Here is a 19,251-nt window from a genome sequence, read left to right on the forward strand (position 1 = left end):
TTGCGTGCTCACATCTCCGCACTCCCTCATCTCCTTCGGCCGTGGAGGCCCACGAGATTAAGAGAACCCCGCCGGAGGGGCTGTAAATTGATTCTGTTATATACGTAGCTTATAACCATGAACAAGTGCTGATATAGAATCATGATCATTAGTGGTCGATGCGGGTAGGGTAGTACCTAGGTAGCTGGATGTACTGAAGTTGGAACCATCAAGAAGCACATGTTGATCCTGCCTACGTGCGCCCTCGAATATGCGACCCTAAGGTGAACCTGACAGATACAGAGTTGTGTGTAATGAGGAAGGCATTCACACACTCTGCAGCTATGAGATTCATTTGACAATACAGACATCAATGAAATCGCGTTCAAGGACTTTGAGATCCCGGGAAGCCCATAAACACATTCTCAGCCATCCTGCTTGGCCCCAGCAGGGCCGAGCCCTGATTCTCCACGACCCAACACTGCCCTGTTGGTTCATACAACGATGCGTCATTCCCTGACGAAGTCTCCTCGATATGAAGAGCCTGATCTCCAGTCTCTCCGTGGGTTTCATCTCTGGACTCGTCCCTCCAGGCGATTGCCAGTTGTGGTCCATCCACAACATCCTCGAACTCGGACGGCCAAGTCACATCGTTCACCTCTGCCCCGGGTATTCCATGCGCTTCTGATTCCTGAGCACTGGGACTGCTCTCGAATGCTTCTCTATCACGCGTCTGGCATGGGTCATGTGTCTGGTCCAAAGATGTTGCACTGGAGGGGCTTTCTGCGGCAATAAACTGCGTTCGAGACTGGGGCCGAGCGGTCGTGGGCGAGTTGGTTCGGAGCATTGGCGGTTGCTGCATATATCGTGTGTCAATGCTTGACGCGACGGACATTCCGGACGGCGCATTCCATCGGTCTCGTTCGGCTGAGTGGCTCTGGATCAGCTGCGAGACTCCAAAATAGTCGTTGGTCTTGGCCTTTTCTATTGCCCCCTCGTAGTCTCCACCGTTGGACCACGCTGTTGAACTCAATGCGTTGGCGTTGAGAAGGAATTTGACCATGTCCAGACGGCCACACGTAGCGGCACGGTCCAAAGCCGTCACTGGTCCATCCCAGTCGTCCTCTTTCGATATTGCGTTAGGTGTAGCACCATACTTTAGGAGAACAAAGGCAGTTGATATATCTCCGAGCACTGCAGCTTCCATCAATGCTGTACGTCCAGAAGAGTTTGCAGCATTAACGTGTGCACCTTTGTCAAGTAACAGCTGTACGATCTTGTCTTTCCGGAGCCTTTCCTCCCGTCGCACTGGGTCCCACGCGCAGATAGCCTGCAGCGCTGTGTGGCCCTGCAGGTGTCCACCAAGCGCTGGTGCGTTCAGGTCTGCTCCGTGTTCTAGCAGTAAGCAGACTAGTGTATAATCCCCAATCCCAGCTGCGGCCTGTAGTGGTGTTCTGCTTATTATTGCCCGATGGTCATACCAGTGGTTCTTCGGGTAATCTGGATCACGTACGGTAAATGAGTACGCATTCGGATCTGCTCCTGCACTCAGCATCCGTTGGACAAGGTCGTGTCCACCGCCTGTAGCTATCCAATCCGCAAGAGGAGACCCCGAGTTTATTCCTGCCCCTTTACTCAACAAGAAATTGAAGATCTCCCTTCTCACAGGTAGGTCGTTGGCACCCTGAGTTATGCCGTGAACCCTATCGTGGAGACATAACTCAAGAAGAGGCAAGGATGACCATCGTGGCTCGTCTTTCAGCACATGCTGTTCAACTATGTACTGGACTTTGTTGAGCATGTCGTCAACCTTCAAACAATGAAACATGTGGACCAGTGCGAGTGAAGGGCGAGGGCCGAACATTCCAACCCTTGGCTTCACCCCTACTTGGACCAGATACTTCATCGTAGCAAGAGTCGATCCACACCCGGCGGCCTCGAAAACGTTCATATCCCAACCATCTTCCGTGATTGTGCTGGAATTGGGGTTCACACCGATATCCAGAAGCAATCTTGCTGATTTAAGGTCGTCATTCCTAACGGCAGCAATAAGAACGCTTTCGCCCCCGACCTTGATATCATCGCAAAATGAGGCAAGGTATTGCATGACGGCAATGTCACCGTATTCATAAGCAACCAGTAGAGCCTCGCTGTTGACTCTGAAACCTCTTGCCAGAAGCCATTGCATAATCTCCAATCCCTTCTGACTGTGTTGCCCATCCTCTGAAGTAGCGAGGCAAGCAGTGGCGTATAGCATGATGGCCGGTATATTTTTTGTCTTTGGCAACCATACGATGTTCGTCACCATCTCTAACAAGGCTGTCACTCTGTTCCATAAAACCATTTTCTCGGGAAGTACTGTGATGAGGAGAAATTGTTCTGCCAAGAGTATCTCGAGGTATTGATCCTTTCGCTCCAGGGTTTTCTGGTCAACCGTACTGTTGTTAACTGTTGCTGCGAAAGGCCTGGCGGAATCTAAATACTGTCGAAGCGCATCCACGCCCTGTTCAAGGTTCCAGAGAGCTATCGCTCGTCTGAAATGTGCTGTCGTCTTACTATACGTCTTCAGCTCAATGAAAAATGAGCGATGGTAGTAGTAAACGTAGTCAAGTATGGAAATCGGCCATACTCTCTGAATCTCTTCATGGACTGCATAATCAAACTCCTCATAAGACAGCAAGAAGAGGGGACAGTTCGTATGAAATACGTAGTCAACATTGCCACCTTGTTCCAGGAGGAATCTCAGACAATGAATATGGTCCAGCCTGGTGTCGTCAAAGTCTGTGATGAACATAGCAAAGTGATTTGACTTATAATTGCTATATTCAAACTCGTGGTTGACGTCGCAGTGCTGCACTAGAAGCTTTGCGCATTCAAGGTTGCTGCGATCAAGTACCTCCACAATAATTGAATCATGGTCCTTGGGGAATAGAAAGGGATATGAAGTTACTCGGAAACCTCTGTCCAAGAGAGCCGTGAGTATCTCTCGGCAATCCATGCGGGCCGCGGAAAACAGATACTCGTGTCCACTGTGGTGTATCTCTAGCCACTCATTATGCATCCCGATGTTGATGAGGAACTCGAAGGCTTCTTTGTTCTTGAGCTCTTGAGCACCATTGAGCAGGCTTTCCCAGGCAGCTTTGATACTCAGCAATTGACTTTGGAAGAGGTCTGAGAGCAATCGCCTGGAAACAAATTCAAGAAATGTTCGAAGAATGTCTGACATCGAAACTTCGAACGATGATGAGATGTTTGATATTTTGCTGTTCGAGAGCAGATAAATGGCCATGGACAAGTAGTGGTGGCTATCAAAATTAAGTGCTAATTGTTCAGACGCGAATTCCAATGAGAGCCGAGCATAGAAGCTACTCAGTTGAGATTCCAGTTGCTTGGTATGGCCAGAACTAGCAAAAGTGCTTGAGGGGTCGCTTGCTTGAATGATTCGGTTGTCACAATGTTGGCTTTCTCCGGATCCGAGAGCAGGGCGAGGAGAGAGCATTTGCGCTTCCACACTTGTTAGTGGTTTTGATGAAACCAAGACCAACATGGAACGTAACATACATGACGCTCTCTCAAGGAGGGTAGTGAATGGAATGCCTTGGAGGCATAGCTTGTACACTGAGTCCGGGGTCGGGCAAACCGATGTGTGGTTCTGTTCGTGGAGAGATGACGAATCGATCTCGAAGATCGGCTGCAGACTGAGAAGTGTTGTTTGAAACAGTTGCTGGATGAGCAAATGAAGACGCTTGGGTGACTTTCTCTGGAAAATAGTTCCGAGCAGTTCTGGCGATGGTGTGCGTATAGTTACGAAACTGGGAAGTGGAGGAAGGGGACCTGTATGGGGCAAGATTAGCTAATGAATGCTAAATGCATTGAATCTGCCAGTATGGAGTAATATTATTTTTACAAACCTTCATGATGCCTTTGCATCAAGGCACGGTTTCTCCTGATCTCCTTCCAACACTTGTCCCAAGGTCTCTTGGTACCATGAATGTGTATGACTGTTGGCTTCTGGAATTCTTTCTTCCCGTGATGTTTCAATCGCGGACAGATGTTCTGGTAAATGACAGACCAGTCCTGAGCCTTGAGCTTCTTTAGTACTCCAAGTTCTCGTAATTTGACTTCCCATGTTGATAATCTAAAACCCAATTAGTTTAAAATCAGCTCTGGCCCCTCCACGGGATGCCCAAAGGCGACAGTTACAACGAAGGCAGTCTACTTACGGCGTCACGGGAAAACCCTGTTCATTTTCCATGATCGCCTTCACTTCCTTGAGGGTCTTCTTTTTATCCTGATATAGCTGACGGATTGCAACTGCGTTTTCGCGCCAGAGTTTGTTGTCCTCGTTGGCTTGACGACGCTCAAATGCAGACAACATTGTGGGATTAGGTGTTTTGAATGAGGTTGGAGAAAGAATCAGGTAAATATAAGGCAGGGATTTATGGATGAATATGGAAAGCTATGTCAACAACTAGAAAGAAATGAATGACAAACTGCGGGGTGTTCGGGATCTTATACTTGCATGCGACTCTCGAAGTCTACACTGGAAACACTTCAGGGCGCAAGGCTCGGGGGCTTGGCTAAGGTCCGGGAATGAGCTGCCTGTGTCGCACAAGAAAGCTGTCCAAAATCTTCGTGCATGAAAACTAGCTGCATATGGTGGCGTATTTTCTCGCCCGGACATTGGTACTTACTGTATATGCATGTGGTGGTGCTGCATAGTGGCGCATTCGTGGAACAGACAGCAGCAGACTGTGCCTAGAAAAATTTGTAACTGTGATTGGTGAATCATGAATTGGAAGCTAGTATTTCTTGCATATTGGGCATCCGGTGGTAGCATCTCACCCTTAGCGATGGTGGGAAGAACGCACGTCTGGAGCCCGCTGCCCAGAGCCGGGCGGATTGGGACTGCTGCGTCATAGCGCTGAGTCGTTGCACATATTATTAATACCAGAGAGGGGGTCAAGTTGGAAACATGGTATCACCCTTGGGTCCCGAGTATCGATCACCTGGGCAATTTTGACAATCGCCGTTGTACTTGAACTCTAAACCAGTCACTTCAAATGTGTCTCACCCCTTTTCGTCCCTCACTTAGTATTTGACGAGGATAATTCGAACTTGAGGTTTACTCATTGCCCTCAATGTCACGTTGGTTTTGTCAGTCACCTACCCAGTTAGGTGTCAACTCACATCCGTGACTGTAATACTTCAACATGTTATTTAAACCCAGAGAGAAAAGGAGCGGTTATGAGCTCCAGGGAATACTCTTCCTATGGAACTATCAATTTGCCACATTAACAACCTGTGATCAATAATGGCGAGTAGTAGCACGCAAGCAAACGAGGGGCACGATCGTCCCTCGCAGTGTAATGAGGACACCGACTGGGTCGTAGTCAAAGCAGGCGCAGATATTGGCACAGAAGACTTCGAGATTATCGAATCCGCCGAGGCCCAATGCTGGTGTGGCGGCTCGGACGCCGAGCTTTGTCGTCAGAAGGGTCACCGTTGGCCGCTTTGCCAAGTCGACCGCGAGGAGCTGTTGCCGAAACAGCCTGATGAGCCTAGTCACCGGTCGCACGACAAAGAGGATAAAGATGCAAGGGCGGACTCGAACTCAGATGTAGATCAACCCCCTGGCGAAGACTGGACTACTGGCCCTTCTAAGTCCGATCCTTCTCCAAGGCCAAAAAAGAAGCGTCGGATCGCCATCCCGCCAGTGTCTGCAAACACGAGCAGCGGTCCATTTTCCCAGCTGGCTGTCCTCACTGACCTGATGGATCAAACTAGGAGTGATTACGAGGACCTCTATTCCGCATATCAAAAGTAGTAGCTTCCAGGAGAGGGGAAGGGGGACGATAAGGTCGGGATCAGGGATAGGACCATGTACAAGCATGGTTCAGAGCACCACAATCAAGAAATCAAATCTAAATTCGTACAGTATTATGCAAGCTGATGTAATGTCCAATGTGCCGCGCTACTTTATGTACCTGAACTCTGGATGTCTGTAACCAAGCTGGTCAATCTCCTCCTGGGTGCGGCCCTCGAGACGATGGTCACGCTTCCCGGCTGCGCGCAGCTTGTTCTCCCAGCTGCAGTAGGCAATACCAAACAGTGACAGACATACGACCACGATCTGTCCGACGAGGTTTATCGTGTGGCCTGTACGATAGGCTGGGCCGTCCGCGGGGATGTACGTCCATCTACACGTTGTTAGGATCCACAAGACTGGTCGCGTAAAAAGAGAAGATCAACAGAGGGTCGAGGAGACTTACGTAGCAACGATTCCACCGATCGTTCCGACAGTCACGACGTAAGCACTAGTCACGGCACGCACAGCTGGCCCAGCAGCATTATTGATCGCCCAGGCCAGGAAACCCGGACCACCAGGGAACGCCCCAACGGTCACGAAGAAGACGCCCATGTACCTGATATTCGGGTTGGTCTCCCACCGCAGGATGGCAAAGCCGATGATAGCCAGCAGCGAGAAGGCAGCCAGGAAGGCACCCCTGTGGCGCGTCTTGTCGCTGGCGTAGGCGATGGCGACGGCGACGACGCAGGCGCAGACATACGGCGGGACGCTGTAGAGCTGGGCCTTGGTGTCGGTCCAGTCGAGGTCGCGGAGGATGGTGGGCAGGAACACGGACAGGCCCTGGACGGTGATGTTGATGAGGAAGAAGCCCAGGCCGCAGGTGTAGTTGTGGATGTTGGTGACGGCGCGCTTGACGTGGGCGAGGGTGACCTTCTCGTCGGGCTGGGAGCGGTGCTCGCGGACCAGGCGCTCGGTGGCGATCATGCGCTCGCGGTCCGTGAGGAACATGCACGAGGCCGGGGACCCGGGCAGCCAGATGGGGGCGATGAGCCCGATGATCATGGTGATGATGCCCTCGAAGAAGAAGATGTTGCGCCACGTGTGGATGCGCATCGACGCCACGCCCCAGTCCGGGATGCGGGACAGGCCCGTCGCCAGCAGGCCGCCGAACGCGCCCGCCATGCTCGCCGCCGACACGTAGATGCCGATGCGGAAGAGGAGCTCCTTGCGCTTGTAGAAGGAGCTGAGGTAGAAGGCGAACCCGGGCATGGCTCCGCCCTCGAACACCCCCAGGACGGCACGGGCTGCCAGCAGGCCCCCGTAGCTCTGGATGAAGGCGGAGCACATCGAGACGAGGCCGAAGCCGACGACCAGGGAGGGGAGGTAGTACCGGGGCCCCACGCGCTTCAGGATGATGTTGCTCGGGACCTCGACGGTGAGGTAGACGATGTAGAAGATGGAGAGGGCCCAGTTGAACCTGAGGCCCTCGAGCTGCAGGTCCTGCTGCATGCCCTGGATCCTGGCGTTGCCGATGTTGATGCGGTCGAGGAAGCAGAGCAGGTATAGGACCGTTACCCATGGCACCGTGCGCCAGTCCATCTTGTGCCTCAGGATGGTCTCCTCCTCCTCTGTCCATTGTAAGCCATTGCCCAGCTCAGACTTGGACTCGGACGGGCTCTGCAGCACATCCTTCTCGACTGCGAGTCACGTCAGCAAAGTTGTTCGTCGCCCAAGCATCGTTCGAGGTGTCATACTTGCGATTGCCTTCTCCATCTCGTAAAGCACAAATGCAGCCCAGAATGTTTGCGAGTTATGGACGTCTTCGTGAACAAGAAGTCGACCGGGTAAGGTTTTCTACCCGCGAGAATCGGGAGTGCACCCGTACTTAGCCAGGGGCAGACTGATGACGATCTATCTAGATGTAACAGCAGGCACCGCCACCAGCAAAAAGACGTGGACTGACACAGGGGAAGTCAGTCTTGTTATAGCAATGATGCGCCATCCAGGCCAACGCACGGGAGATCCATCCCGCCCAACGGCATCAAATTTTCGAATCCTGGACGGGGATGGGAAAAAAAAAGGGCCAAGGGAACCAAGTCTGTGGATCAAGCCAAGAACACAAATCTGCGGGGTACAGGGCCAGTGATCTTGGCACTTTCTCGACGCGGTATTATCAGCGGTGATATTTGCCGGCGTCCAAGCAAGTCCCCGACATGGTGTATTGCTTGTGATGGCTGTATTCTCCTGTGTCCTCCCGCGAGTGGGCGCCGTCGCCTCTGCCAAGCACCCTGGGCACACGCCTTGTATCACTCCAGGCGAGTTCCCGCCCTCTCTAGCGGCCGTTGTCCCCTGCGGGCTGGGGCAGTCGAGTACGCGTCGATCACACTTTTGTGGCCTAGCTGGGCTAAGCATCCCACAGACTGGGCCACAGTACAAGCTTAGCGGTTTGAGGCTGTCAGTGCTGTCAGTCAGGTGTGTGTGCCTGGCTGCGCTAATTTGTTTCCCCCAGACCTGGGGAACAATCAGTAGGCCCGGTAGGGCCAAGCCCGTCTTTCAGATCCGAACCACTGCGAGCAGACAAATGACGAGCAGTACCAGGGATTGCTGCGGCGACAAGTTTTGTCCCGACTCAGCTGTCGTACGCCGTGAGGAGCGGCAGACGGGCGGCACAGCGGCGCAGCGGAACTATTCCCTCGGCAAAATATTATTCGGCTCAACCCGTAACGTTAAAATGCAACCTAATGAACAGGTTATAGGGGCATGGTAAATAGGCAATGGAAACCTACGTTTGCAAGATGCTATCTCGGGCGGGCCAAGAGTCCGAATAGAGTTTGCGAGGTGTGCTTGGATGTGGTTAGATAATCTACATACTACTTGGCTTGTGATTGGGTTCTGCCATCCTGTGGTAATGTCAGAACTTTATTGTCGGCATAATCAGAAGCTTGTGGCAAGTCATGACAATGTCCATCCTCCTCGGTGGTCATCATCATTACCATTTCTATCTGCTCATGCCAACCGATCGACAAAACTTTGTCTGTCATAAACCCAATCACTGTGCAATTATATGTGCCGAGTCGGGCCGGATTGACACGCCAAGCGAGTCACGCAAAAGCTGCAACGAGAATCAAACCCGACAAGAGTGTCTGAACAACACGTGCAACGTGGAGATCACTAATGCGCCTTTGAATTTTGGCCGATATCAACGCTGATTTTATATATACTGAAGTCGCATGAGCCGTGCCGAAACATCCTCTCGAGCCTCTCGATGCAGACAACTTGAACAGTAACAACAATATGTACCCAGAAAGCCCCCAGCTCACGGCAAGCACGAGAAGAAACTGCCAAGCTTGTCCAGCACGACCTTCTGGTTCGCCGCGTCCGCCGTCGACTTGTCCCTGCACTCGCCAACGCTGACGGACACGTGACACCCCTCGGCATCAACGACGCTCATGTCGGTGGGCAGCGCCGTGCTGCCGCACGTGTCGACGTCCGGGGCCGAGAAGATGGTGCGCGGGTTGATGCGGCTCATGACCCACTTGAAGTTGTCGGCGTTTGTGCACGCGCCCGTGACCTCGGGGAAGTTGACGTTGAGGAAGATGCCCGGGGGCAGGTAGGGGGCGCCGGCGCCGATGATGGCGTTGGTCAGGTTCGCGGCCAGGTCGGCGTAGATCAGGCTGCGGGCGGGCACGGGTACCGTGTTCCAGGGGAGGGTGCCGTCCGTGAGGCCCGAGAAGGCGATGGCTGGTAGTCCTGCCTCGCCGACCGCGTAGCATGCGGCGCCGACGGTGCCGGAGAACTGCACCTGGACTGCTGTGTGTTAGTCCACCTGGTCCGGAAGCCCGCGGTGGATCCACCCCCGGAGAACTATTCCCCGAACAAGGTGGGTTGCGCCAGTCAGGGTAGGACTCGGGGTCTTTCATATATGCTTACGATACACGTTGGAGCCCACGTTGGGTCCCGCAACGGCCAGCTCGGGTGCCGCCCCGCCCCAGTGGCTAGGGCCGATGCTGTTGATGCCAAAGCGCATCGACGTGACCGGGAACGAGTTGACCCAGTTCAGACGGGTGTCAGACGAGTTGGTGCCCGTCGGGGCGTTGGTGTTGGCCGGGCAGCTGTCGTACTGGCATGCTGCCGTGCGACGACCCGGATCGGCGTCGAGTGAGCCTGAGGGATGGAATCAGCTCTCATTCAGGGACGAGTATCAGACGTGGCAGAGCAGAGCCCGTCTCAGTGCCAGGACGGTGAGTGATTCACCGCCGGGAGTGACTTACTTCTGCCGCTCTGGTTCTCCGCCGGGGCCGAGACCACGGCGTCGTGACCTCCGCTGAGGAGCGAGTCGTGGAAGGACCGCAGGTACAGCTCCGCCCAACCGTCGTCATTGGACTGGATGATGCGGATACCCTGGCATCCTGACACGGCGAGTGCCGCGACAGCGGCCCCTGAGAAGAACGAACGGATGCCCATATTGTTTTGGGCGGAGAGGACGAATTACGTTGATTGTGAAGTAAGGTGTGTCCCACAAACGAGCGCTGAATAAATGGAAGCGAATGTAAGGGCCGTCGCGGTGTCGATCTCCCCCGTGATGACTGACTCGACAGACAGACCAGCCTGACCGAGTGCCCAGGTGGTCATATCACGCGGGCAAACGATTATTTATCCACGACGAAATTCCCCTCAAGAAAAAAAAGCTACACTGCGAACCCTTCTAACGGTGCTGCATGTGAAATTTCCCCCTTCAAGCTGGCCCCAATGAAATAGATTGCTGTCCCCGGGTCTAAAGTCCTTGTTTGCCCCGTCCAGCTCTGGGCGGCGACATCGTTAAATGCGCGTCGAAGGGCGGCGAGGGCTGCAAAGGCCAATCAAGGACGCCCCCTCCGCCACGCCGGACGAACCTGCGGCGGACGTAGCACCTGAATAAGGGCGAAGGGAGGCCCCAAGACTCGGCCACCTGCCACACTTGGCTAGTGGTTGCCCGCCTATTGGATGCGCGGGAGCGAACCCACACCCCACGAACGAACCCCAGGTCGATGCTAAGGTCAGGGGCCAGGGGTAGATGGTCCTCGTGGAATTAGCCAGCTTCCTTGCGTAGAGTGTAGGGCCGATGTGATTGGTCTCTTTTGCATCAACTACAGGCTGACTAGCCAACAGAAGCTGAAAACCCTCCCTTTGAGGTAAATGTCACAGACTGTTCTGGTGATCTAGCAGATGTAGAAGGACTAGTCAAAGAGGCAAATCCACATTAGTCTCCCGTAGATGTCGTTAGTTGAGAGGCGTGTTCTCTTGGGTGTTGAACACATAGAAGCAACTCAATCCAAACATCTAGACAATTATGAACCTCGATTCTCCTACAGGTTTGAACTCCTCAGTCCCCCATGTACCCACGCGAGCATAATTGTTGTCGGCCAGTTGTCGCACAGCAATTCCCTCCCAACGAACTCCATCATCGCTTTTGCGTGCACTGTCTCCGAACATAAGCCCCAGACAGTATACCATGATATCTTTCGATTGATCAGATGGACCTGTTGGCAGGAACCTCAGCCCCGTGGACATAATAACACGGTCTGCATCCATCTCGGCGGGATCATCCACTGTCAGCAGGCTAACAAACTCATCGTCTGCGTCGAGAAGCAGGAAGTACAGTTCACCCTCCTCTTGGACCAACGGCCGGGCCCATGCCTTCATGTAAGGACAACCCAGATCTAGTTGGCCAGACACGACCTGACCAAACGGATCCCCCCCAACACCTGCTTTCGTGGTGACACAACTGTGCACGTGCACGGTCTCCGGGACCTGCGGGTCCCGCAACGAGTGGTACACGATGCTCCCGTCCATCGAGGCCCACGACCAGGACGGCGCCCGTGAATAGCGGCGGCCTGTCGTGGAGGGCTCAGGCGACGCCGAGATGGACGAGATGCCTTCCTGGCGGACCAAGAGAAGGTCGCTGACCAGGGTGCTCCTCCACAGCCCGGCGAGGTAGTCCCCGTGCGGCCAGCCCATGAGGCTGGCGTACCTCTGCGCCATGCCAGACAGCGCGGGAAGCTTGTCATCCGGCACGGTCATGCTGCGGTTGCAGTAGTTCATCGCCATGATCTGCCAGCTGCCATTCCTGCGGCTCGCGGGCGCCTCGTCCTCCAGGGCTATGAGATCCTGACGGGAGCGGGGGAACCTGAAGTCGTAGTCCGGGTCGGAAGCGTTGAGGACATGCTGCCCGCATGTGTAATATACCCCCGTACTGGCGGATACCAGCAGGCGACTGGGTAGGAGCCATTCCTGGAAACACCATGCGCGGCTGGAGATGGGTTCGCAGCCGATGGGGATCTTCCCCTTGGCTAGCCATTCCGCTATTCCCTCGTCGGTGGTGACCCTCGGATCCTTTGAAGAACATCTGTCAGTGTTGCAGTCCCAATTGGGGATTTCCCCCTAAGCTGGATCGCAATTTGCGGAGCATACCTTGTGCATCAGTCCTTGGCACGAGTCTGACGCCCCGGCCGCGACGATGCAGAGAGAAGCATTGCCGTAGATCCAGTGCATCCGCGCCGCCTCTTCCTGCCAGTCCGCTGCAGCCACTTCATCTTCCCGGGTTCCCTGAAGTATGCACAAGGCGTCTATCCAGAGGTAGCGGAAGCCCATGTTGCGAGCGACCTCAACTGTATCTCTCAGCGTCGCAGGCATCGGGGCTACGTCAAAGCCGCCCCGGCGACTTCTTAGGGTGGCAGATGTGGTAGTGAAGGCAGTCATTGTTCCCCAACAGTACGACAAGACGGCATAGTCGATTATCTGGTCCGAGATCCTGGGGACGTCTTCCGCCGTTTCTACCAGCCTGATGCGGTCTGGGCTCGTGGTGTAAGGTTTGAGATCTAGAAGGCGCTTGGGTAGTTCTGCATTTCTCGCGCCGACGCACTGGTGATTTCGGGTGCAGTCATCGAGCTTGACCCTCAATTCCGCCAGGCTCTCAGCATCAAGGCCTGGTGAGATGGGAGCTGCTACGACTTTTAGCCTTTGTTTATCCAAATCGAATGGTTTTTACCTCCACTGGAAAAGGACCACTCACCTTCAGTCATGGTGTCGATGTAAGTAGATCAATTTGACGCTTGCGTTGAACATCGAGGCAAAGGGGACCCTAAATACTGTATGCCGACGCGAAGGATTGGCTTGTCCCAAAATAGTTAACATGTTGATTCGCTAGACCTCGTCTGCAGCCGCTGCGGTCTGGACATGGCCCCCGCAACACGCGCTTATGTACACCACACAGGCGTCCTTGTCCGCCTTCGGTTCCTCCGACAATGTGTTGCCCCATCTGCTTGCCTTGTGCTGTCAGATGCCTCAGTAAGCGAATGCACGCCTCCACAAGCATTTGGCAGAGAAACTCTGCCAGGCCGCCGAAGCCTCAGTACTCGTCCGACCGTTCCACCATTGGTCTCTACTGCAGCTCATAAATCGGCCACTACATGTCATTGAGTCCCTGATTCCCAACGAACCGACTGACAGTGATCTATACAATGTTTTGGGTTGGAATTTTGTGTCTCATTGGGCACATTATGTTTTCCTAGTTCAAATCTGAGTTTGAAAGTGGCTTTAGACCTCAACGATATTTTATGTCCTCTGCCGCGGGGGAATTATGGTCCCGGTGTCGAGTGCAAGCATCGTGTGTTCGCCGTTCAAACCATTGATTCAGAACATGAGCCGAGAGCACGACTGGTCTGGAGGATCTCTGGACCGTGATTAGTGCGAATTGGTAACATATGAGGCTGTAACTGTCTTAATTGTGTGAAAAAGTGCCTGTAACACTCAGTACGCGATGCAACTTCCTAAGTCATCTGACAACCAAATCACGACAAACAAATACAGCAAGTTACAAGCATACTGAGAGTCAAATTACGGAACAAATAAACTCAGAATTCCCAGGGCCAGTTTCCCATCCCGGTCTGGACTCTTAATGAAGGCCCTATTGTCCGCATCCATAACTGTCTACTGCCAAGCCTCCCAGAAGCGATCCAAAGCCTCGACAACCTCTTCAGGAAGCGGACCCTTGCCAATTGCTGCGATGTTCTGCTCGAGCTGATGCATCTTGCTCGCCCCGAAGATAATAGCATCCTGGGTGGTGAGCTTCGAGTGAAATGCGAGCCACCGCAGCGAGACCTCCGTTTTGGGGATGCCGTAAGGCTCGAGCGTACTGTCGAGAAGGCGGATGGCGGCGTGGTACTTCTCTTTGTCGTACCGGCGCGCGTCCAGAGACATGATATTCCCCTCGGAAAAGCGAGTCCCCTCTACCTGACCGGTTGTCAGAGACCCACGTAGGAACCCGCTGGCATGCGGGCTATGGGCGACGAACTGCATCCCGTGCTTGCGGACTAGGTCAACCACCGGTCCCTCGTGGCGGCGGTCGATGAGGTTGTATAGGCCCTGGTATACCGTGGGTTTGACGTAGCCCTTGCGCTCACAGATGTCGATGAACTCAGCGAGCATGTCGGCCGAGAAGTTGCAAACGCCGAGCTGTAGTGAAGATCAACATCTGACCAGCTGAAGTAGTTTTCTCATCCTTGGAAACATCCTGATATTTGCTAACCTTCTTGAACAGCCCCTTTCTGTATTGTGCGTCAAACCCATCAGCCTGCTCCTCTAAAGGGGTGGCTACGTCTGGGGTATGTGGGTAAAAGACGTTGATAACCCGATCATCTAGCTTCAAGCTATTGTAGCTCTCTGTAATAGAGCTTGCGATCTTCTTCGGCTCTAGGGTTCCCTTGAATCCGGTCAAGCCGATCTTAACCTTTGTATCGATCTCAAACCCCATTTGTGCGGCTTCGGCCTCTCCGAGAAGACGCTGCGATGCTCCCATATCGTCCGGGGGGTATAGAGCCGCCGTATCGAGACGGTTGACACCCATATCTTTGAGCGTTTGGAGGACCTCTGCTATCGAGCCCTTTCCCTTGAACTCACTCCCAAGGCCACCGCAGCCGAAAATGAGCTCTGGCGCTCCTGGAACTGAAGACGCCCTGGAACTGAAGACGCCCTGGAACTGAAGACGCCCTGGAACTGAAGACGCCCTGGAACTGAAGACGCCCTGGAACTGAAGACGCCATTGTTTCTATGGATTGGCAAGAGGATGGAGGCGGTGCTTTGTCACAGTGAACGGCTATTGCCAAGGACCTTTGTACCAAGGAAGGTCAGAATGAGGTGAGAAAGCTGGGGTTGCTGTTAGATCTGCCTACTTAAGTAATTCTCACAAGGATGTAGGGGTAGTGCGTACGTTCTCCCGTCACTGACACGGGCTCCAGAAGCCGCGTCGTACTTGTGCACATGTGGAGGCTCCCACGTCTGCCAAGGCTCCAGTGTCATGCTGTTGGGCAGCAGCATGCAGATGACCGATCATAATATCCTGATTGAACGGAGTAACTGGTTGGAAAGGACAAGAATTCACTCAAAGCGGTTTCTGTCGTGCAGCCAACATCGACGTTTTGCAAGGCAGGAACCTATTAGAACAGATGTGACTTCATGCGAGCCAAGTTTTCCCGGTTGGCAGAATTGCAGGCAACAGCACAGAATGAAAACACAACCTGCTTGGTTTTGGCTCGGAGGATGATCGTCTCCCAATTTGGAATGTGTAGAGCCAACATCATGCAAACCTGCAATCCTCTCGGTGGCACGCTGAGTGGCTCAAGCGAAGATCCGACGGCCAGCCTGCCCCGCGCTCCCCCTTTCACGGAGCGACAGGTTGACTGTCGCAGGAGTCAGACTTCGCGGCACGGACTGTTCCTCTGACTTCATTTCGTGCCCATGAGTTCATAGTTACGGCTTCACTACTCCTTCGACCTCGAACAAGAAACCCTTTATCCTGGTACCCAGGGACTTTTGCCAGCAAGAATCACAGTACTTGGGCACCCTCGCCCTCTGTGCCTCTAGTGAGTGGCCTCTCGACATTGTTCAGCAAACTGTGGGCTCTCATAGCGAACTCAACATGTGCGTAAGCTAGGGATTGTAGCACGTCGGCCAGACACCGTGTAGCTCTCCGGCATTTGCTAAAGAGTATCTATAATGCTTGGTCTCAATGTTATGTCTTCGAAGCTGATAGGTTGTGCCCCGAACTACTCATAATTCTAAATTTTCACGCACTCCTAGGCGAGACCATACTCTGCGATCACACTTCTAGGCTCAACGTAGTGCCCCAGAGGCCGGTACTCAATATCATCGTATCCAAATGCCCTGGTGCCGCCAATGTCGAGGCCTGCGGGCACATCTGTCCACCTCGGTGAACAGGTAATGCCAACCACGGTTACGCGATACCCATATTTAAACTCCGGCACACCGAGTGCTCTACCGGAACCATTGTCCAGGATTGCGATAAGGTCCGGCACCGATGCTATCACCTTCTGGGTACCGTCCGCAGCGGTGTGCTCTGCAAAAATGTTTTCGTTCTTGAAGGGAATCTTGAGAGTGCCTCCAGACGCCACGGCGGCCGACCTGGTCATGGACGAACTCCCTGCCTCATCATCCAAGTCGTTGTTTTCAAAGGCGGCGATGTGAACAGTACCGTACGAGTGTCCTTTGACAAGACGGCGCTCCACCGCCACAATCTTACCCCTGAACAGGACTTTCGCAGCACCTGGCCCACCTGCCTCGTTGATGATGGACTCGGCGACCGTGGAAAGCGTGTTGCTAGCTTCGCACCTTGCAATGCATCTGCCTATTCTCCAAGCGAGGGAGCACGTGTTGAGGACGCCGTATTTTCTCACGAGTTCAGTCGTAGTGGGTTTGGCCGCCATGCCCACACGGCTGCCCATCTCGGAGCACGACGCTCTGAGTGCTCTATCAACGATCTCGTCATCGGGAGCCCGTGTCATGACTATACTTTTGCCATCACCCGAGTCTATGGCGCAGGGGCAAAGCTCAAGCGGGCGGTGAACGGCCAGAGTTGTTTGCCAATAGGTCGGGTAGGCCCTACCCATCCAGTCGCCGTCGATGATGGGGCTGTCAAAGAACTTTGAAGAGCCCACCAGCATGGGCTCCATCCCATTGGCGCCGCCAATCTCTAAGCCCATCACGGCGTCGAACTTGTCATGGCCCATGTACTCCATCAGAACCTCGAACGCCTGGACCGTCTCTAGGGCCTGCAGCCTCTCAACAGAGACAGCTGGGGACCCCATGTGACCGCCCCAGTAGATCAGGGCGTCGTCTCTCAAAGAGGACTGGTCTATTATCCGGATCTTGTGGCCGTCTCTGATTATGTCGCGAAGCTGAAGGACGCTTGCTGCAGGGCTGCCTCCACCCGCGCAGCCAAGCACGTAACAGCCATCCGCAAGCCATGCCAGATCGGTCTCGCTGAGAAGCCACTCCCGTATGCCCTGCGCATTCTTCTCGATGCGAGGCTTGTATGCGAACGGGTCAACCCTTTGGGCGTCAACGGTCTTGATATGTAGATTCTTGTGCTCCTCAATCCTGTCGTCAATATCGGACAGATCCTCGTCGGCCGCGTTGTCAAGCATGGGGGCCCTGAAGTCGATGTCTCCGACTGCCTTGACGATGGTCCGCACCTGATTCGTGACGTACTGCAGCGGCATGCTTTCCACCTCCGCGATCGAGATGCTACTCTCGACAGCCCCCGCCGATATGGCGCGCTGCACTGCCAGGTCCTTGGCGCGCTGGATCGCCTGCGCCTCGGTCTGCTCGCTCGTGTTCTGGACGATGTCGACACTGCCGCAGACTCTCGAGATGGCCGCCCCCACCGCGTTAGCGACATCGTGGAAGGGAGGCCGCACAACCTCAGACGCGCCCGCAATGTCCTCAGGGGCCAGCACAGCACCCCCGCCTACAAGCAGCACGGGGATCGGGTCTGCGGACGTCTTCACCACGTCGATAGCGGCGTCAAGAAGAGTCTTGATGCGGTCTCGCGCAGAGCTGAGGAAGCCGTCGCTGAGATGCTTCACTGCGGTCGCTGTACCGATCTCTGCTCTTCCCAGCGCCACTGCGATATCCGAGGCTGTGCAGGTCTGGCCACCAAACACCAGTGCTTCCTCGGTAAGGAAGTGCCCCACGGACTCTGGTCCGACTCGCACGCCGCCGTCCACCTCTCGGACAAGAGATCCGCCACCGAGGCCAATAGAATGCAGGTGGGGCATCGAGTAATTCACCCTCACTCCTGCGACCTTGACGTAGGCGGAAGCCTGCCGCGGGAGGCCACTGGCGAGGATCACACCCACGTCGGATGTGGTGCCTCCAATATCAACCACAACAGCAGACTGACTTCCGCCCGCATCAAGCCCAGAGAGGTATGCAGCGCCGCGCATCGAGTTGGTCGCGCCTGAAGAGAACGTCTTGATGGGCATTCTGGCGGCTGAGGAGGAGTCCAATATGGTGCCGTCGTTCTGGGTGATAAACAGGGGGCACGACAGGCCCAGCGTCCTCATGGCCAGCCTGAATCGCCCCACCGTCTTCCTGGCGTAGCTGAGGATGGCCGCGTTCAAGATGCTCGCATTCTCCCGCTCCAGCAGCCCGATGTTTGCCACCTCATGCGAGCAGACGACGTCGATGCCCGGCAGCTCGCGGAGGATGATCTCCCTCGCACGGTTCTCCTGCTGGAAGGTCTCGTCGATGGGCGAGAATACCCCTGCCACCACCACGGCCGTCAGCCCCAAAGCCTTGATCTTCTGGCACTCGGCGACAACCTGCGCCTCCTTCAGCGGCGCCTCCTGTGAGCCGTCAATGTGCAGGCCGCCGTCCACGATCCCGCAGTAGCCGTTCAGTATTGCCGCCAGGTCCTCCGGGAAGTCTGCAAATGGCGGAACCTCTCGCAGGAACGAGCGCGAGAGGCGGATGACGGCGACCTTTTGCAGGCGGCGCGAGTCCCTCTCCACCACGCTGTTGATGAAGTGGGTGGTGCCCACGGTGACGCTGGCGATACGCTCCGTATTGATGCCGCCTCCGCCTCCGGCCGATCTCAGAACGGCTCGTACTGCCGTCTCGATGCCGGAGGTGGCATCTGGAGTAGTTGGCGTCTTCTTGAAGGCGAGCACGCCTCGCTCTGGGTGGCCTCGAGAAGCGAGTGCCACATCGACGGCCACTGCATCAGTGTTTGTGCCACCGACGTCCACGCCTATGCGTATGGATTTATCAAGTGTCATGTTTTGTCATGGGGAGGTGTAATGGTACAACGGGAGGACAGGCACTGGTCAGGCCAACACACAGTACGCTGTTTATAGCTCGGGTGTGACCTCAGGATCGGTATGACGAGAATTTAGGCTTGGGGCAGATGCCCGCTCGCCATTTCAGGAGAAATGAGCCAGACCTGTAATCGGGGCACTGAGAAGACCAAATCGTCGTAGCCGGAAACCTTCGCTAATACTTCATAGTATTGGTGACACTCCGAGATCGTTATCATTCACAAATACCGACCAGATGGTTCTCCACTGGTTCAACCGGCAAAGACATCCGGTGCAGTACCGGCGGGCGGGGGACTTTGCCAGGGATAG

At 54.6% G+C, this 19,251-nt stretch overlaps 7 protein-coding genes across 7 annotated transcripts; 1 reads left to right on the top strand and 6 right to left on the bottom strand.

The window, feature by feature from the left end:
* Positions 1 to 364: 364 nt before the first annotated feature.
* Positions 365 to 4,508, bottom strand: KVR01_007944 (uncharacterized protein; the record flags this gene model as incomplete). The annotated part of the gene is made up of 4 exons (XM_044792015.1): positions 4,203 to 4,508; positions 3,891 to 4,117; positions 3,541 to 3,813; positions 365 to 3,483 (listed from the first exon to the last, which is right to left on the bottom strand). The coding sequence occupies exons 1-4, from the start codon at positions 4,355 to 4,357 to the stop codon at positions 365 to 367; spliced, it is 3,774 nt and encodes a 1,257-aa protein (XP_044642922.1). The 5' UTR covers positions 4,358 to 4,508.
* A 785-nt stretch (positions 4,509 to 5,293) lies between these two features.
* KVR01_007845 (uncharacterized protein) lies at positions 5,294 to 5,806 on the top strand (the record flags this gene model as incomplete). The annotated part of the gene is made up of 1 exon (XM_044787841.1): positions 5,294 to 5,806. One exon carries the CDS (start codon positions 5,294 to 5,296, stop codon positions 5,804 to 5,806), a length of 513 nt encoding a protein of 170 aa, XP_044642823.1.
* Positions 5,807 to 5,953: 147 nt separating this feature from the next.
* On the bottom strand, positions 5,954 to 7,561 carry KVR01_008271 (uncharacterized protein; the record flags this gene model as incomplete). Its single annotated transcript, XM_044781618.1, has 4 exons — positions 5,954 to 6,179; positions 6,252 to 6,862; positions 6,911 to 7,485; positions 7,543 to 7,561. The coding sequence occupies 4 exons, from the start codon at positions 7,559 to 7,561 to the stop codon at positions 5,954 to 5,956; spliced, it is 1,431 nt and encodes a 476-aa protein (XP_044643249.1).
* Positions 7,562 to 8,950: 1,389 nt separating this feature from the next.
* Positions 8,951 to 10,494, bottom strand: KVR01_008299 (uncharacterized protein). The gene is made up of 3 exons (XM_044791793.1): positions 10,060 to 10,494; positions 9,719 to 9,952; positions 8,951 to 9,595 (listed from the first exon to the last, which is right to left on the bottom strand). The coding sequence occupies exons 1-3, from the start codon at positions 10,250 to 10,252 to the stop codon at positions 9,105 to 9,107; spliced, it is 918 nt and encodes a 305-aa protein (XP_044643277.1). The 5' UTR covers positions 10,253 to 10,494; the 3' UTR covers positions 8,951 to 9,104.
* A 514-nt stretch (positions 10,495 to 11,008) lies between these two features.
* Positions 11,009 to 12,873, bottom strand: KVR01_007688 (uncharacterized protein). The gene is made up of 3 exons (XM_044789683.1): positions 12,840 to 12,873; positions 12,239 to 12,768; positions 11,009 to 12,160 (listed from the first exon to the last, which is right to left on the bottom strand). Exons 1-3 carry the CDS (start codon positions 12,847 to 12,849, stop codon positions 11,108 to 11,110), a joined length of 1,593 nt encoding a protein of 530 aa, XP_044642666.1. The 5' UTR covers positions 12,850 to 12,873; the 3' UTR covers positions 11,009 to 11,107.
* Positions 12,874 to 13,756: 883 nt separating this feature from the next.
* Positions 13,757 to 15,124, bottom strand: KVR01_007796 (uncharacterized protein; the record flags this gene model as incomplete). The annotated part of the gene is made up of 3 exons (XM_044788860.1): positions 13,757 to 14,281; positions 14,355 to 14,873; positions 15,053 to 15,124. The coding sequence occupies 3 exons, from the start codon at positions 15,122 to 15,124 to the stop codon at positions 13,757 to 13,759; spliced, it is 1,116 nt and encodes a 371-aa protein (XP_044642774.1).
* Positions 15,125 to 15,900: 776 nt separating this feature from the next.
* On the bottom strand, positions 15,901 to 18,903 carry KVR01_008008 (uncharacterized protein; the record flags this gene model as incomplete). Its single annotated transcript, XM_044794136.1, has 1 exon — positions 15,901 to 18,903. The coding sequence occupies one exon, from the start codon at positions 18,901 to 18,903 to the stop codon at positions 15,901 to 15,903; it is 3,003 nt and encodes a 1,000-aa protein (XP_044642986.1).
* Between the last annotated feature and the right edge of the window lie 348 nt (positions 18,904 to 19,251).

Source organism: Diaporthe batatas (genome assembly GCF_019321695.1).
Source record: "Diaporthe batatas strain CRI 302-4 chromosome Unknown Contig00009, whole genome shotgun sequence".
In the NCBI taxonomy this organism is placed as follows: domain Eukaryota; kingdom Fungi; phylum Ascomycota; class Sordariomycetes; order Diaporthales; family Diaporthaceae; genus Diaporthe; species Diaporthe batatas.

Coding starts and splice junctions, on each gene's coding strand:
- KVR01_008299 (XM_044791793.1), bottom strand. CDS start 10,252: ATGGGCATCCGTTCGTTCTTCTCAGGGGCCGCTGTCGCGGCACTCGCC. Junction 9,953..10,059: donor GGAGAACCAGAGCGGCAGAA/GTAAGTCACTCC, acceptor TCCATCCCTCAG/GCTCACTCGACGCCGATCCG. Junction 9,596..9,718: donor CGTGGGCTCCAACGTGTATC/GTAAGCATATAT, acceptor AACACACAGCAG/TCCAGGTGCAGTTCTCCGGC.
- KVR01_007688 (XM_044789683.1), bottom strand. Junction 12,161..12,238: donor GCCAAGGACTGATGCACAAG/GTATGCTCCGCA, acceptor TGTTCTTCAAAG/GATCCGAGGGTCACCACCGA.